Genomic DNA, 18,730 nt, shown 5'->3' on the forward strand with positions numbered 1-18,730 from the left:
GGAATTTTAAAGGATCTGAGCACTTTTTGGCTGGTAAAGCAGGTCTAGATTCTTGTATCCTGGTATTTTTGATCGCAAAAACAACAATGCACACCTCTTAACACAAACTTTTGTAGAAGTACACATAAAATTGCAGTCCAACTGGACTACAACCCTCCCTTTGTCTTCAAAAAAATGTGCAGTAGCAGGAATCTGCCCACGGTTCAGACTGCAGCTCAGAAATCGGAGGCGCACTTGACAGCGACGCAGCACAACTCGGCCGAAGAATGTCCCTGCGCGTCTACTGGAAGCATTACGCTTCATCGGCCCCTCCGGGAGGCTCTGTACGTGGCAGCGACTGAAACCCCTCTCTGTCCTACTCATAACCCCGGGGTACCAAGCGGAGCTGCGTCCTCACACCGAGCAGCTGCGGTACTCTTCAAAACCAGAGAGATTCAAGGTAAGAAACACATGAAAATACGACATGTAATCACGCGCAGAGCTTTTCTCTTCATCTCGTGAAGGGGGTTGAACCGTAGAGCTCGCGTGCCTTAGCGAACATGCCGGGGATGGCTGCTGTCAATAACTGGGTCCAACAGGTTTGTTTTTGATGGGCAGCTTCGTTTCCCAGACGCTGAAAAACACGCAGCGGTGCCAAGACGGTGAAGCAACAGCGACTCGTTCTCCAAGCGAGCTGCGCGTGTTTATCCCCCCCCCCGACATGTTGTTGACATTGTCGGCTAACTCTTGCGAGGCGGTCGGGGTTGTGTTTCACGGAGAAAGTTTTGAAAGTGTGGCGGAGCATCTCAGACGGTGTAACTCAGCCTACATGGCGTGGGGACGTTTTTTTTAAAAGCCGACACTTGTTTTTATAATGTGGGTGCGGTGAGCTGCTGACAGTAGAGACAGACAGCAGGAGACCCTCTCGGAGCTCAAAGTGTCGGGGATTTCTAGAAACAACCAGGCTGACGTCACCGGGACGGCCACCATCCAGCTGGAGATGATGAGCTGACTCCGGATCAGCCAGAGCTTCTAGTCCCTCTCCTCTGGTTAAAGGTGCACTGTGTAGTTCTGGGGAGGACATTTAAATCAGAAGAAAAGAGAAAAAAAAACCTGGTTTGACAAACTCTCCTTATTTTATTGACTCAACAAACTTGCATACTCTTTAAATTAGTTTTTATTTGGCAGACCCCGCCACCACATAGAGCGTGTGCACTGGAGACTTCTGCCGAGCTTCTGGTTTAGCGCCTGGCTAACTTGAATGGGGTTAAGATAATTTAATCGTGCAAGATAATTTAATCGTGCGGCTCTTCTAGACTTTCCAGATTTTATTGGACCACATGGCTTAAATTCTGACAGTAAAACGAGTCATGTCACGGGGGGGGGGGGGGGGGGGGGGAGGTTGTGAAGCTCAAAAACAATAATCCACCGTTTTACAGACGCGTCTTTGACAATGTTAGCTTATGGGAAAAAGCCTTTTGTGCGTCACGTGACGATGTAATTACATGATTTAGCCACTACGAAAACTGGCTTCAAGGTATGTTGCTCTTCCAGGGGGCTTGATCTCAACGATGAGGCCAGCCCACGGACCTATAACTAGTGGACACAGCCCTCGAGGCGGAGCCCCGTTCATTCCTATGAAAGCTGCTCAGTGGCGCATGAAACCAAAAATGCTCGACTTCCGGCCATACTCCGGCCGGGGTTCTTCCGTATAGCCTCCGCACTGTGCAGCCCATAGAGCGTGCGCACTAGAGACTTCCGCTTCATTCAAGTTAACCGGGCGCGTAAACCAGAAGTTAGCCGGCTCGGCTGGCGGAAATCTCTAGTGCCTGATTATAGTACCTAGTTATAGGTCCATGAGCCAACCGTGTTAAATGCTCCTCCTCCTCTTCTTTGTTGGTTTTACCGGCGGACTAAAAAACAAACCGCCATCCACCGTATCGGAGTATATAACATCATGCTCTTCACTGACGGGTGCACTGTGTTGAGTAAGTGAGAACGGGATGCGCAGCTCCAATATAAAAAAAAAAACAATATGTGGGGGCCAATGTTGATATTTTGGTGGAACGCCAAAAATGAATTAATGTGTGGGAAACACTGAAGTAAATAGCTGATGCCAGAGCTGATACATGCTGCGTGTGACGAGGTGGGTGGGGCTGGAGGGTGGATGGTCTGTGCGCGCTGTAAAATTACATCGCTGACTGGAAAAAAGTGGAATTCGGATTTTATCTTCCTGGGCAGGTCTCAATTTACCTGGGCTGGTCACCCAAGTAGAGCCTGTGTATGATAAAACACTGTGTATCATGATGGCATACTTGGTTTATATTTGGCAGACCCTGCCACCTTTCTAGCTTCAAACAGTCTTCTGGGACCTTATTTTCTTCAGAGAACAGCTTGTTTATTCTGTTATGGAAAAGATGAGTATTGCTGAGTTTGTATCATTACCTCATTTATAGGGGTGTAAATCTTCTGAATCATGGGAGACTAGAATCGCGATTCTTATGTGAATCGATTTATTTTTACCCACCTCTACTCATTAATATTGTAAATGGTTTGAATATTTTCTCCAGAACTACATAGTGCCCCTCCCTTTAAGTACTGATAAAACCCAACCAAAGGTCAAAAAAGTCTCTACATTTTCTGAAGGAGTGGGTTCACACATACACCAACAAGAAATCAGTTTTTTGACCAAAAAGTAGCCCCATTAAAAGTCTGTTCTGTGGATTATGCAGAGTAATAAGAACACAGTGTTTGGGAAGAGATGTTGCTGATGTATTGACATACTTATCATTGCTGTGCGGTCCATAAACCTCATGTGAAATCTCAGAGATCGATATCTTAAAACCTGCATAAACAAAGAGGTGAATGGGATTTTTTTCTTCTATAAGGGAAACTATGGCTGCAACCAACATTTGTTCCTTTATTGCTGTATTTTCTGATTATTTTCATGACTTTAAGTTTGTTTCAGATCCAAAGAGGACTAAAACAAACATCTGCAGACAAACAAGAAATTGGCAAGGACGTGACTAAACATCCTAACGTGGCAGCCTGGCTGCGGAAGCACCAGTAAACCATAAGCAGACTGCTGTGGCTCTGCCTGTTCGAAGAGCTCATTCAAACCACAGAGTCGCTGTCTAGACTAGAGTGTAGCTCATTTTAAACCATGCCTTTGTGTTGCCAAAAGTATCGATTTTTCAATATGATTCTGAATATTACAACAGCGTCATTACTCATTTTCTGTAGTATTGTTACACCGGTACTAGCTTCAGTGTTTTGCCCTTTATCACAATTTCCCAAAAACACAAGCTAACATTGACTTGATACATCGCCTGATATTAGCTTACTGCAGATAGGCCTCTGTTGTATCAGTATATAAGTTGATCTGCTGTATCTGCCTCAGAAAACCCTGTATCAGTCAGACTACACTTAAAATATCCTGTTTTGTGTTAAGAATAGTCTAAAACCCAAAGATATTCAGGTTATTGTCAGATACGACAATGATAAGCATAACAGCCTCATATTGGAGAAGCTGGAACCAGAGAATAGTTGTCATTTTTTGCTTGAAAATAGACTAAAATGATGAATCAATTAAATCCAAGTAGTAAAAGATAACTTTTCTGTCAATCAACTAATCAAATAATCCACCAATTGTTTTTGCTGTTGAACCAACCCTTTAATTCAAGTGAATTTACAGTAGCTCAACAGCTGGCAGCTCACTGAGTTCAAAAGGTGAGTTCATAGATTAAAAAGATTTAACAGAAAATACATTGGCTTTGTCACTGTACAGATGATCCCAGTGTAAAGGGCTGCATGCACGCCAGGTGAGTGATGCCCTGCGGTGGTTTATATGCAGACAGTAATTGGATGTGGCAGCAATTGGATTGTGTATAAATGGGAGGCAACAAATGGATGGTTGCCATAGATCTGTCAGCTGTAATTGGGCCTGTAAGGCAGGTGACATGCTCGCTCAAGAGTATGATGCAAGATAAAGCTGAAACATGGAACAGCTTTATTAAGTTATGTGAATCTCTGACTGATAATCTAACCTTGCAGCCAGCCTCCACGTCTGTTTCTTTTCATAATAGATTGGAGCAATGCTTATCTTTGTGCCTTATTTATTAAATATTATTCATATGGGCCTTCAGTGTTTACATACCAGAAAATGTTTTTGGAAGTGGATGGCGTTCTCTTGCACATGTGCATGCTTGCTTATATAAACTAATGCATGCAACTTTGAGCCTGTCTGTCTCTTTATGGTAATAGATGGTTTGAAATGATCCACGCTCTCTAAACAGTAACTCTGTGATATGAATGAGCACTTCCACCAGGCAGAGATGAATATGTGACACAGCAATCTTGTAATAGGTCACCGGTGCTACCACAGTCTAGCTGCCACGTTTGGACGTTTAGTCACGTTCAGGGCCAGGGCGGATGTTTAGAAATGGTCGTCCCTCAAGGTAAAATCTAGCCTATTTTTAGTTGCACTCTAGCTGCAGATGGTTTCTTTTAACTCTCATTGCATCTGAAACAAATTTGCCGTAATGTCTGTTAACCACGTGGTCAGCAGAAGTCTTGGACAAGGACTTAGAAAAGGTTTTAACCCTTGACACTGCCTGACATTACATTCATTTGGCGGATGCTTGTGTTTTAAGTGAATTACGAGAAGTGCATTCAGACGTAAAAGGAACAAGAGCTAAATGCTGACTAGTGTACAGGGTCAGCGAAACTATATCGGATATGCTCACTTCTGTTGTCTCGGAGCAGGAAACAGATTAAAATGATAGTGTTCGTAATATTTTTAATGGTAGGCTGGCTTGCAGTTGCATAATTTCCTAAAAAACAAGGAACCTCCTTGACCTTGTGATGTATTGTGGAAGTGAAAGTCAAAGCACTTTGTCTGACTCAACTGTCTTGAGTCAATCTAGTGGTTGCTACAGAGACAGGACATTTAGGACATCTATTGCCTTATAAATAACTTATCAAATGTTCTCTATTCTGTCAGCTAAACCAAAGACCTTGCATATTACATTATCCATAACAGATGTATTTTAATCTAAGTTGAGTATAATCTAATTGAGGATTAATTATTCTTGCAGTTTGACAAGTTTCAAGTTTGAATCTGAAATTGTTTCTTTGCTGGTGCAGAGAGTTAAATCTTCTTGTGTCTGACAGGCAGGGATTGTCTGAGCATGTTCACAGCCTGTGGATACTGTGTGCACATGTATATACTGTGCATATGTGGCGTATTATGTAACATGCATATACCACTCTGCATGCATGTGTGTGCTGGCATGATTATGTTTGGCTGTATTTTGTGTGTGGGGGGTGTGCGATAGTCCTGTTTACTGATTAACATCAGTCAGAAAATACCTGTTTAGCATCAACCATGCGTTGTTATCGCCAGACACCATTTAGCTTCACAGTGTGGACAAATTTGGCAAGCATCTTGTCGATCCGGCCTGCAACTCCCATTCTTCATTAACACAGATAGCCGCTCGCTGACTAGTTTTATCAAAATACAGGAATTTGGTCTTTCCTGCCAAAATGTAATGTAGATGGAATGTGAACTGCCACGTTATCTCTGCAAAAAAGTAAAGCCACCATGCAGGATGTTTTCACACTTGAGTCTTACAGTTTTTGGAACAACTTTTGTACAGAGGCGTAGGGGTCCGTTCCCTGGAAATTCTGCATCTGGCTCAATATTTTCCTCTGGAAATCAGTAATTTTCTGTCTGCATATTAGCTGTTTGATTCCAGGGATTTTTGCACTGAGGTTTGTAGCGTCGTCATGATACTGGAATGTCTAACTTTGATATAATGCTTTTCTACATTTGATACAATTTTCTAACCTTTATATTTTTATTAAAAGATAAATATAAAAAGGCGATATCATGACAACAGGGTATGACTTTTCTTCTCTTTTCTTGGCTAGTAGCAGAGCACAACAGGAAGACCGGAGGAAACATTAAACACCTTTTTTTTTTTTAGAAACATTGGTATTTTTCTCTTTAGATTAGCCCTTATGAAAATAATGTTGCGTAACAACTTGCTGTTGGAGAGAAGATAGAGTGAGAAAGCAAAAGCTGGTGGTTTATTGACACTGCAAGAAAGAAGTCTTGAAACTGTTTCAAATATTCACTATCAATATATTGATATTTCACTAGAGGTTTGTAGCCCCGTCAATAGCCAGGCTGCAGCTCTGTTGTACCTCATTCTGTTCCTTTGCATTTGTCTCAGCCTCTTCTTTGACCTCTTCCTCTTAACTCCCCTAACTAAATCTGAATCTTTTTCATTTAACTACATGTTAAATATATGCTGTTGATATGATTGTAAATGGCTGGTTTAGCTCTCAGAAGTCATTTCCAAGAAATGTTAAGGCTGTAAAAAAGTTTGGAATTGGTCTTTTGCAACAATATTGAACTATTGCCTCCGTTGTCTTGACAACATTCAACTTACGTCAGTTCCAGTACTATTTGGCTCTGCTCTTGTTTGAATTTCTTAGGAAATGTATATTTTTTTTTCAAATTGTCCCGGGGAAAATGATGATGAAGATCAATTTAATTCTAATATCCTCTTATCTTGACATATGTTTTACCTGCTTCCCCTCAAAACTGAAAAACAGATGTATTTTAATAACTTCCCCAACTGGCACTTGGTGTGACCCAACACATCTGTTGCTCGGACCAGCCAGGGTTTTCTCTGCAGATTTGTTGTTGAGTGATGTCCAAAAGAAAAGAAGAACAAGAACACCACAGATGTTGAAAATGTTACTGGGGGTTTAATAAACCGCTGCCCCGCAGCAGACCTTAGATCCTGACTGCTTTGCCAGAGAGCGTGCTAGTTTGATTTCTTATCTCTCTCGTAGAGCCACTCCATGTAAAACAGCACAAGTCTGGAGAAACATGAAGCCCATCATTGGCTGGAGATGAGTTCTGTGGTTTGCTGTCATCATTCATTCCAGGCAAACTTTGCCAGAGCAAAGCACAACACTGGTAAACCAATGAGGGAACAAAAAAAGTTGTCACAGTCACTTAGAAATGTCAAACAAGAAGCTTTGCAAACCAGACCAGGATTATTTTATAAAATATTGAATCAACCTCAGAGCCGTACGTCAGATACATTTGAAAGATTGTGCTGCGCTGTATTTATGGCTGTTCTCAGCTTAAAGGTGCCAGGCTCGGAAATGTTTAACAGGCCAATATCTCATTGCAAGAACTTGGCTTGTGAGATTTTGGCTCCTTGCTGTGATGCTGGCAAACAACAGTAGGTTATGTGAAACAATGATTAAAGTTAAAGATAGTGTTCTCTGCAGATGAGGAAAAACCAGCCCACTGAAATGGTTTAAAAGCTTCATTAACTTGATCAGGTGCAAGTGTTTCTGCAAGTACAGATTTAATCTTGATCCAGATTTCGCACCAAGGTTGGAGAAGGGAGAAACCCACAGGTGTGAGAGAGAACACATGTCATATCAATTTCTGATAGTTATCTGCTGTATTATATTTTGAGGAAAGTACAGACGGATTCTTACGGCTTCACAGCTTTACTCATACATAAAACACAAGTCTGCAGCAGCAAAGGAAGACATGTTGGACTGTTTGAGTGTTTGGCTGGTCCTGTCCTATCATGACCTCTTCATATCATACCCTGTCTTGTCCTCAGTGCTATTCCCTACATTTGCCAGAAATGCCAGGCGAAGGTCAGGAGGACTCGAGAATGTGAGGTGGTAAATGTAACGGGCCTCTCCCCAGGAATGTGACACGTGTGTTACAACCTGCAACTACAGGCAAGGCTGTGTTTGGGTTGCCTAATCGCACAGGCTGTAAATTACAAGGAGAAAGATTTGGTCCTTTAATTTTATAGTTGAATACTGAGGAAATAGTTATCTGGGCTGGCACTCACTAAGTAAACCAACAGCTTTCTGGGAGCTTAGTTAGTACCAGGAAGATAAACATGAGACTTAGGAGTTCTTTGTGAAGCTGCACAGTCACTGTCAGCAGGATGTCAAACTACTTGAGTGATTGATTAATGCACTAAATTTATGGTGTTTATTTGTGTCCTGGTGTACAGTCAAAAGTGCCATTTGCCCACAACTATTGTTTTGGAGTGTTTTCTGCTGCATAGATAATTCAGGCAATGCGTTGGCACTCGTCTGCTTTCATGCTCCAGGAGCGTCCATGTGCACCCAAGCCAACTGACCACAATGACCATGCATGCATAACCAATATGTGTTTAGTCCTTTGAATAATCATATTAGCTGGTGGAAATTATTCAGTGTGCGTGGCATAGGAGCTTGTTCCATTTTGTAGCTGTATTTTCTTAAATTATAAGGGTTTTGACAACCAGGCATAGCTTGACTTTGTCAGCCAAACGAAGGTTACATCTATGCAACATTTCAGAGGAGGCATGATTTAATTTTAACTGTGGCATTCTGTTTTTCCACATCTGTGGAATATGTAGGCATGTTTGGAGACAAGTTAGGACAGCTCTGCAGCTCTCGTACATCATGGAGGAGACAGAATGACTCTTCTATCTTGAGAAATTTGATCAAATGCTTTCACTCACAAGCCCAAGTACTGCTGCACATATGCTGCACTGTGAATTTTGGTGCAGACATAATTTACATTGACCTATATGCCTACACACAATGTGGTACATTCCAGCAAAATTACTTTAATTGTAGTTGCTAAAACTTGGGTAAAGAAAACTGTATACTTGAACTCCTTTCTTTTTACCAAACAGATCAGTAACAGCAAGTTTGAAATGATTTTTCTTTCCTGTTTACGATTTATCAGTAAAAAATAACTTCAGCTCAGGCATCTCCCATCAGTTCATTTGGAATTTGGCTCAGCTTCTTACAAGTAATGCAGGGCTCGAACATCTGGTAAAGCCTGATTAGAATCCACCCTAACTTGCTGTACCATTTGAAGCCATTTCACAGCTCTTTGCCAATAACACCTACTGTTGGCTAGTACCATATGGTGTGGTTGTGATGGTGTTTGCCTCATTTAAAGGTCCATTTGTCTACTACTCTCTCCATGTTTGTTTTCCAAAGAGCTTTACAAAGGATCCACTTAACACTGACATTTTGTCCTGTGAATGTGTCATAGGTGTCAGTGGCTTACCTTCTCTTAGTCTCTCTTTCACTTAAGGCTCTGTTAAACCCTGTTTCTGACCTTGTCCTGACTTATTTTGGCAACAGTAGAGAGTCAGCTCGTATTTTGTCAGCAGGTGTCATGTCAGTGAAATGATTTCTTTTTCACCTGGAGCAGATTCCTCACCAAGTGACTACTACACTAACAATTAAGGTGCCCCTTTTACTGCTCCAGGACGTCTGTCTCGTAAAGCCTTTGATTAGATAGTGGTGCAGTGAGAAGAGTATGCGTGTGCTTACATCTGGAAGGCATGGATATATGTGCATGCTTTACAGAGCCAACAGTAAACAGTCATTACTGAGAAGTGATGTGGTGAACCAGCATTAGATGAAATCTTGGAGGAGAAAGTGGAGCAGTGTCACTTTTCACCTAAGCAAAGCGGGTCTCGGTGCTGGACGGGGAACAAAGAGTCTCTGCCAGGTGACACACCATTGTTTAGCTCTGCCTTTTCAACTTCAGCTCTATGGTTGGCTCTTTATAATCACTGAAAGTCCCCATAGCTCATGTTGCTTTGCCCTAGATTAGAATACTGTTTATTTAATAGGACAAATATTAGTGGAGGAAATGTGGCAACTTCTGACAAGGTAATCATAATAAACCTAGGAACAATAAGCAGCTGTTTGAACTGATATTGTCTGCTTAATAACAACAATATAACTTGATGTTAAGTGTATATATATTTAGTATTTGTTTCCTTAGTATGCCAATTGTAGGGCTGCAACTAAACAGCCAATTATATTTGTTTAGTCTTCATTAGAAAATGGAGAACTTTATTGCTCCTTTCAGCTCTCTGTGTAGCTGCCCAGCCAGCAACTATACTATATACCATTTGCCACTCTTATAGTGTATTTTTTGGCCACAGCTGGCAGCTGCTTTCAGTGCCAAACTGCAGACAGACAGTGACCGACTAGCTTGTGAATATGCTGAAGCATTTTGCAGCCAGAGAGCCATATATTTTTCTCAGGAACTGGTGGAGACCAAAACCAGACCTAAAACTAGAGTGGATTTTGGACTTGCATCCATGCTCCATAACTGCTAGATGCATAAATTGGCAACCGTTTGCTAACAGCTTCACTATATCAACAACTTATTTCACTACAGTGTTTGCAGCTTGTTTCTGCAGCCTGTTACTGGCCAAAAAAATCAGCATTTGAAGGATATAACCTGGTGTTCTTGATCGAAGGTCTTCATTTTGAAGGCCAGTTACTTGTGAGTTTCTGCAGCACAAGCTCTGGTTTTTAATTGTATCACAAAGTACACTGTCAGTGCTTCATATAGACGTTTTTCATTAGGCATCTGGTGGCCATGTTGAACTCCAGAGTAGAACAAAGAAAAAGGGAAATTAATTAATGATGACCACACATTCATCAGATGTCTGGACAATGTACTCGATTTTTATACCATACATTGTGTTCTTCTGGCTGTGTCTGCAGTGTGAATATTACAGAGAAACTTCATGTATTTTGTAGATACAGAATGGTTTATTCCAAACAAACACTGTTCTTTTCACATTGTCTGTCCTTTTTCTTTCGTAATGGGAACCGGGCAAAGCGGCTATTATGAGCACATGCCTCCCTGCAGGGAATACTGACTCATTACAGGAAACACACTGGAAACTTTGAATGTTGTTAGACCATCATGTAATTCAGTGCGGAAACACAGCATCATTGTACAAACTGTTTAGTCAGGGTAATAAAAAGTGCAAGTTCATTTAAATACGTGGTTTAAGAATTAGAAGGAACAGCACATTGCCAATTAATGTTGGACACAATGTTAAAAAGGGGAACAGATGGACTTTTGAATGGTGTTAGATAAGAATAGGATTTTGTATGCAAAACTCCATATTTTGCAGTCTTGCACAATTTGTTCAATTATCCTGCAAAGAATAACAGACTGTTACCACTGCTGTGAAAACTAGCTTGTATTCTGTAAATCTGTTGTGACATGTTGTGATTATGTTTGTCTTTGCAGGTTATTAGAAGAGACAGAATGAGGAAGTCTTACATCCTCTGGGCTCTGCTGTGGTGGTGCTGCTCCTGCTGGACAACACAGGCAGAGATCTTCACCTCCATAAGTAGGTTTAAACAGCCATGTGACATTTTTTTCCCTTTATAGATTAAAATGTTTGATGAATCTGTTTCCACCTTTAATTTGATCCTTTGTGGGAGTTTCTTGACTCATTTTGCCACAAAATCCCTTTTGATTTATTCTTTCTTTACACATTGAAAGTGACATTGAGGCAAATGTTTGGCTAGAATTGTGTATATTGAACTCAGAAGGCTGTTAATACACAGTAAAACTGTGATTGTTGCTAGTTTTGCTAGATTGCTAGTTGTGTTTTGAGACTGTTGACCTCTGGTATATGTACATTTTTGCATGCCACTGCATTATTTTCTGTTTTAACTTACTGTGGTAATTGCACATTGATTGTTTCACCTTATTTTCTTTGCTTCACATTCAGTCTAGATTCCCCTCGGGGCATAGAACCCAATGCTATTTTGTAGTAGTATATAATGATTTATTCCTGATTGAAGCCAGGCCAACTTTGATTTTATAGGCTTAATCAAAGTAAACAGAGTATCAGCATGGCAATTTGACTCTTGAAAAACACTCCCTAGCTCCCTAACAGTATCAGCTCTCAAAACTCTGCTCCGTACCTTTTAACTAGGCTATTTAATATTGTTGATTAGAAGTGATTAGAAAACTGAAGCTTGAAAACGGCCCTGAATAGGAGCGTCTTGCATAACTTCCACATGTAGAAGAGAATAGAGTTTTGGGCTCAGGAATGCATGTATTTCCTTTGCTATAAAAGAGGTTTTAGATGGAGGAAGTGGCCAGGAGGCCAGAAAGTCTGAGTTTATTTTAAGGGACCAAGAATAACTTTTAAGAGAAATAATTGTGGTCCGTTCATTCCTTAAATCAAATCTGTGAAAAAAATTTTAAAAAAGGGTTTCATGTTTTACACAGTCTGCATGATTTCTGCAAGTGAAGTTAAGTCTTCTTGATATCATTTCAAAAGAAACAACAAAAAGTAAAAAATTCCTGATAAGCTTCTTTCATCTAATATCTAAAACTGTCTTTGATATTCAGTATGCATCACATCACTCAGCAGGCTGCATCTCATGAGATAAACAGTCACTTAAATCACGTTGATTGACTGCACTTGGCTGGTCAGTTATGTTGGTTGCACACTAAAACAATGAAAGCATTTCATTATTCCTCTTCCCTGGCAACCCCTGAGAATTAATCATGGCTGACCGTTTCCATGGAATTATTTACGACACCCCAGTCGTCTCCTCCTCAAAGACTCATGGATGAACAGCCCACTGTAGTTTGTTGAGTAATTCTATACAATCAAAGCCCCACGGTTTGTGGCTGAAGATTTATTTTTTACCCCAGTAGTAATCTGCGGTCTCTCTAATCTAACAGTGTTACCAGAAATACATTTTATAGGCTTTTAAAACAAAACACAACAGAGGTGAATGTTGTCAGCACTTGCAACTCTATTAGTTTTACATCAGAAGAAGCTGGATTTGTTTAGAGAACATGCACATAACATTAATTTGTAAGTAGCAATACAAGATGTGTAGCTTTCTGACTCTTTTTTGTTTAATTAAAAGGCACTGCATCTTTTTCAGGGAGAAAAGTGATGGTGATTTTATCTTCAGTGACACCTCTCACTCTCTCTGCAGGCCAAATGACAGATCTGATCTACACAGAAAAGGAGTTGGTCCAGTCTCTGAGGGAGTACATAAAAGCAGAGGAGTCCAAGCTTGCTGCTGTCAAAAGGTACATTTACAAACTGTGAATGTAGACTGTGTACTATAGCGGAGTACAGTACTCTGAGGCTATTGTACTTGACTTAATACTTCATACTCCTACATTCTAGAGGGAAATACCATGTTTTTTTACTCCAATATTGGTTACCTGATTGTTACACTTAGTTCTTACTTTTTATATTTATGATTTTATATTGAAATATGTATGGGAAAACACAATACATTATCAGTGACTTAACCAGTGGTTTTCAATCTTTTTTGCTTGTGGCCTCTACAAAAAAGCAGTGTCTACTTGGGGCTCCCTGTCATTTTTAAGACATCCATGAGCTGTTAGGAGTTCCACCAGAGAGACATTTACTCTCTAAACTTTGTAAATCATTTCACTTTTATAATGTATTTCATGAGTTTTTACAGCTGTAACACGTTGTCTGTCTGTACTTTAGCTGGGCCAACAAACTTGATGATCTGACCAGAGTGTCCACCTCTGACCCAGAGGGCTACCTGGGCCACCCAGTGAACGCCTACAAACTGATGAAGAGACTCAACACGGAGTGGACTGAACTGGAGACCCTGGTGCTTCAGAACCCCTCTGATGGTAAGAAACAGAGGGGTGGAAGGAAAGAGGAGTGGAGCTAGAGAGTGGTGTGATATTGCCTTTCTTCACTAATGTTTTCTTTGTGATTGGTTGTAAAACACACACTCATGGAGTATCTGTTTTTCTCTTGGAGTGTGTTTTTTGGCCACATGCAGCTATGGGTCTGTTGCCTGACTGAGACTATACAGATATTTGCAGGGATAACAAGCAGAGACTATGTGTGTAAACTGTGCCTGCCTGTGTGCAATAGCTCAGACCAAAAAAGACCAACAAACTTGTATTATTTTCATCAAGCTAGTTGCTTTTTCCTCCTTTCTCTCTGCAAAATTAGTGATTAATCTATAAATGACTGGCAATTGCTGTTTCCATCAACATAGTGTTATGTGCATCTAGAAGTTCCCAAAAGAGTTTTATGTTTGCTTGAGGACGTTTTGGCCTTTTTTGAGAAAGGGTATTTTGCTTGATGGTAGATGAAAAACGCCCGTTAGGGAATAAGTTCAAATGGAGCAAACATTTATCTGGCATTACTGATGAGCTTTTTACACCCCGACAGGGGACACAGCATCTTCTCATGATGATTTTTCTTGTGGTGTCTTCCCAGATATTTTGGGCAAACATCTGGTTTTGTTCCAGTTCACGATCTCTGCTTCTTTTATTACAGCCATGTGTACGAAGTCTATACAGCCAACTTGGGTAGCTTTACTGTTTCTTTTCTTTCTTTGTTCTTTTCAGAACCTTTCATCAAATCCGCTTGCCAGTAAATTGAAACACGGCTAATGTTTTCGCTCAAGTCGAAGCCGTTTCAAACGCATCAGATGCATCTACAGACTTGCCTTTCCATTGACATTGTATGCATCGTTTCTGTTCACATCACACAATGCATCTGAGTGACAGCAGTCACCACTTTTTTTCTACAGGGCTTCTCTCAGTGTGAGCAGAGTGCAAGTAGAAAGCAAATCTAAAAATCAGAGAAGATGTGAACATGGCTCCGACTGAAGAGTGGAAATTGCTACTCAAATACTCCAACTCCATCTCCAAAAGGAACAGAGAGGCTGTCATGTTTTAGCTCCAGCTGTTCCCCATCTCTGCATATTTTGGCAATGCTCTCCCATTGTGTGTTAGTGTGTGTGTGGTGTGTTTGGACCTGGAAGTCTGTTTGTAGGTCCATATCTGTGTGAGGCAGATAAAATGAGCATGAATCTGTATACGTGGCCATGAGTCAGAGGGAGACAGAGAGAAACTGGATCGAGACCTTATGAACTTGAGTAGATAGAAATCATACAGCATTTTGATTTAGTTTAATGTGTGTACTTTTACATTTTCCTTTACCTTTATCCACATTTCTTTTCCTTTTTTATGTCTTAGCAACACTGAAACCATTACATATCATGTAAACATTAAGATCCCTTTATCTAGATCGGAGGCACCTCTGTCTTTATACCACAGAGTTTATACAAATCATAGAACGAATTAAATGAAAATGCCACATCTGCCCTCTGGAGTTTCCTCGGGAGCAGCAGTGATATCTGATATGTAGTGATGAAGAAAATATTAACTTTTCCCTCAACACATAGTTCTTATTAATAATCATCATTAGCCACACACACAAGAGACTGATCTAAACTTTATTGGCTGGTATTGGCAGCATAAGAAGGATTATATTGAACACTCAGAACAGAGGCTCAAATTATTTGCAGAAAGTCTGGACCCGCTGTGGCAGGAAGATTTGTACTGGCTGAGACAGGGAAAGTGAGCGGGAAAAGAAAGAGGAGAACCACAAAAACAAAAGCCCATTAGAAGCAAGAGGATGATTTATAGTTTTATTGTTTAATGTATCTAAATTTGAATCTAAATTAAACTCTCTCACTCGACTGTAAGAGGAGCATTGCCTCCATCTTAGGACCGTCATTAAAATATATTGTTCAAAGTAAAGTGAATAAAAGGTTTGATTAAAATCAATTAAAGGAGATTAATGCATGTTTTTTTTTCTTTCCTTTATGATTTAATGTCTACATGAAGTATAATGCCACCATTCAAGATCCCCTAATGTGCATTCAGTATATTTAAATGTGCTTAACGGAGGATTTAACTGGCTGGCCACTAGCGCACAGTTGTTTTGTAGCAGTGGATTAGAAGTTTTTGGAGGTTACTGTACAATTCTGTACATCATTTTAGCTTTATGTTGCTTTGTTATTGCAAAGTCAAACATTAACATCCTTCGGGGAGATTTTAATTGACTAACAATTTGTGTATTTCATTCTCAAAAACATCCTGACATTTCCCTCCCTTCTCTCTAGGGTTCATTTCCAACATGTCCACACACAGACAGTACTTCCCAGATGAAGAGGATGAAACGGGTGCAGCCAAGGCGTTGATGCGTCTTCAGGACACGTACCAACTGGATTCTGAGGCTTTCTCTAGAGGAAAGCTGCCAGGTAACTAAGACGAGTATGCAGTGATCATTTTAAGAGAACATGAATACATTAAGGGGGGTAAATTAGTGTTTACATTTATACGTCAAGAAAATGAGAGGCAGGAACTCTCCCCACACCCGTAATGATTTTAAATGGTGTGTTTGTGTATGTTTATTCTGCTGTCAGCAATAAACAACTTGTGGTTTGGACCCTCCTGACAGTACATTTTTGTGACACTAGCTAATGTTGACCAGTCCTCACTTGTTCAAGAGTTAAGGCATTAGTTTAAAGTTCAAGTTTATTGCAATTTGAAACCGCACAGATATGGAAAGGTCTGTATTTGTGTGTGCTTTTGTAGACATGTGTCTGTGCTCAGTGGCAGTTTCTTTGTATGTGTGCATCTGTACCAGTTCGTGCTGAGTTGGGATCCAGTAACCTTAGATAGACTCTGCATGTGTAAACCTGCCCATCAACAAAACAATTTCACTGATAAAACCATATTCCTCATTCAAAACACAGGTAACAAACATTATCCATCAGTAATGAATAAAATATGATAATATGTCATGAAAAGAAGATGTTAAAATCTCAGTACAGTATGGTCAGTATTTAAATGTAATTTATCTCTTCCCCAGGTGTACACTCTAATGCACTACTGTCAGTGGATGACTGCTACGACATGGGAAAGACGGCTTATAATGAAGCAGACTACTACCATGCTGTGCTGTGGATGCAGCAGGCCTTGAAGCAGCTGGACGCTGGGGAGGAAGCTGTGGTTTCCAAGGCGGACATTTTGGACTACCTCAGCTACTCTGTTTACCAAATGGGTGACCTGCCTCGAGCCATTGAGCTGACACGCAGACTTGTGGCTATTGGTAAGAGGCAGACAGGGTTACTTGAGATATATACTCAAATCAGTGTGCTCACAAATACATATTACACATACTCTCTCATTCATTAATCTCAGCCTGAGTTAGCCTAATTATTTGTCTTTCTTGCAACCAGAAATGATGGGTCAATGGTTTCAGGGTCTCCAAAATAGATCTTTTGATTTGTATTTAAGGAGCACTGTTTTGAGTTGCCTCCCTTAACACTTACAGAGACCAGCTAGCTGACCAATACAGCAGCGGTCCTCTACTGTGGGGTAATTGATAGGTTGACTTCTTGCTGTTGCACTAATCACTACACTACACCCTTTTCCCTCACTGCAGTGGTGCTCTGGGTTTGCCATTGCTGCAGGGTGTAGTCCATCCAAAGTGAGGGCCTGAGGTTTGTAACTGTTATTTTAGTCTCTGCATCAAGGGCTATGTTGACAGCTGCAGGCCATCATTTTAGAGCTGTGGTATGCTTGTTTACAAGTCACGTGAACTGAACAGAGGAAGAGCCCATGTAGCAGAGGTAGTAGAGATTCACATATAACAGCTCATACTATATATCTAAAATAGAAAACAGAAACAGTAAAGGAGATATTGTAGAAAAGCAAAAAGAAAGGTATAATCCAGTTTATTATTATTATTATTATAATAAATTAAAATGTAACTAGAAAATGCAGGAAAAGGGAAAGCAGACAGCAAAGCAAGCCATCACATTTATTCTCAGGTTAATTTTAAAACAAACAAAAACTATACAGTACATTTAATTTGTTGTGAAGAGCAACATAAGCCAACGAACATACAGAGTCATAAGTCAAGATAAATTCACAGAATTGGCACATGAACAAACACATAGATGGGTAAGTACAGCAAACAGTTAATATACAGATAAATAAGACAACAAAGATCATGTATGAAATGGTAGAAATCAGTCAAAGTTTTGATTGTTTTCTCGAGGAGATCACCGTTGGTAGGAAACTGTCATCATATTGGGCATCCTCCAGAACTAAATCGGTGTACTGCAGCACTTGTTGAAAAGGGAACACATACTCATTTGTGTTGTTTAAATTACCTCCAGTGAACTGCACATTTTCCTCCTGCAAAGGAGCCCAAACTAGTCAATATTTAAGTTACAGTTCATGTACTGTTTATGTTCCAGTGGGTACACAAGGCAGCTCTGCTCCTGCATGAAAATGAAGAGGCCCAGTATGCTCCTGCTGTTACTCCTTTGCTCAATGCGGGTTCAGTGTATTTCCTCAAAACTCCACAAGGGGGTGTGCTCTCTACACTATGCACTTGTTCTTCAGTACAGCAAACATTGCACTGGAGAAAGTATTGAGATCATTTACTTAGATAAACATACGTAAGCCAAAGTCCTGCATTAAACCATACAAAAAAAGACTTTAAGTAGCAGCAACAAATTGTACTTAAAGAATCAAAAGTAAAAGTACTCATTATGTAGAATTGTTAGATCTTTATTATTGATGCATTAATATACTGTATTAGCAGTGTTTTAATGATATAGTTGGTTAATGTGGTATTAATTTTAGCTGCTTCGTACAGTGTTTGATAGTTTAAAATTTCAATACATCAGATTTCATAAAGAGATTGTATGTTGTATTAATCTACAAAGTTAATAGAAACAAGTACTAGTTTAGCTGTTAAATAAATATAGTGGAGTAAAAAATACAATATTTTCCTGTGGAGGGAAATATAGCTCAAAACATTCAAGTAAAAATACCTCAAAATTGTACTTCAGTAAAGTATTTGGGTTGATGTTCTTCGGTAATCTCCGCCACTGAGGAATGAGTTAATTGAAATAGAGTTGAAAGGTGATGTCAACAGTTATCTTCAGACAAAACAATGTTCTTTCTCTTTCTAATTCATTGGTACCGACTACACTGGATTTTAGTGATAACAAGTTATTTGTACGTATGATG

At 40.1% G+C, this 18,730-nt stretch overlaps 1 protein-coding gene across 4 annotated transcripts in view; it reads left to right on the forward strand.

The window, feature by feature from the left end:
- Positions 1–329: 329 nt before the first annotated feature.
- LOC141007458 (prolyl 4-hydroxylase subunit alpha-2-like) overlaps positions 330–18,730 on the forward strand; it is a 28,876-nt gene continuing 10,475 nt past the window's right edge. For 3 of the 4 annotated variants that reach the window (XM_073479820.1, XM_073479823.1, XM_073479821.1), the window contains exons 1-6: positions 331–439; positions 11,102–11,204; positions 12,823–12,919; positions 13,353–13,504; positions 15,802–15,939; positions 16,554–16,793. In XM_073479820.1, coding sequence (XP_073335921.1) covers positions 11,120–11,204; positions 12,823–12,919; positions 13,353–13,504; positions 15,802–15,939; positions 16,554–16,793 — 712 coding nt within the window. In that variant the 5' untranslated portion in view covers positions 331–439; positions 11,102–11,119. Of the gene's footprint in view, positions 440–11,101; positions 11,205–12,822; positions 12,920–13,352; positions 13,505–15,801; positions 15,940–16,553; positions 16,794–18,730 lie in introns of all 4 variants that reach the window. The other variant, XM_073479822.1, reaches the window with a different exon arrangement.

This window comes from Pagrus major, chromosome 13, assembly GCF_040436345.1.
Source record: "Pagrus major chromosome 13, Pma_NU_1.0".
NCBI classification, from domain to species: Eukaryota; Metazoa; Chordata; class Actinopteri; order Spariformes; family Sparidae; genus Pagrus; species Pagrus major.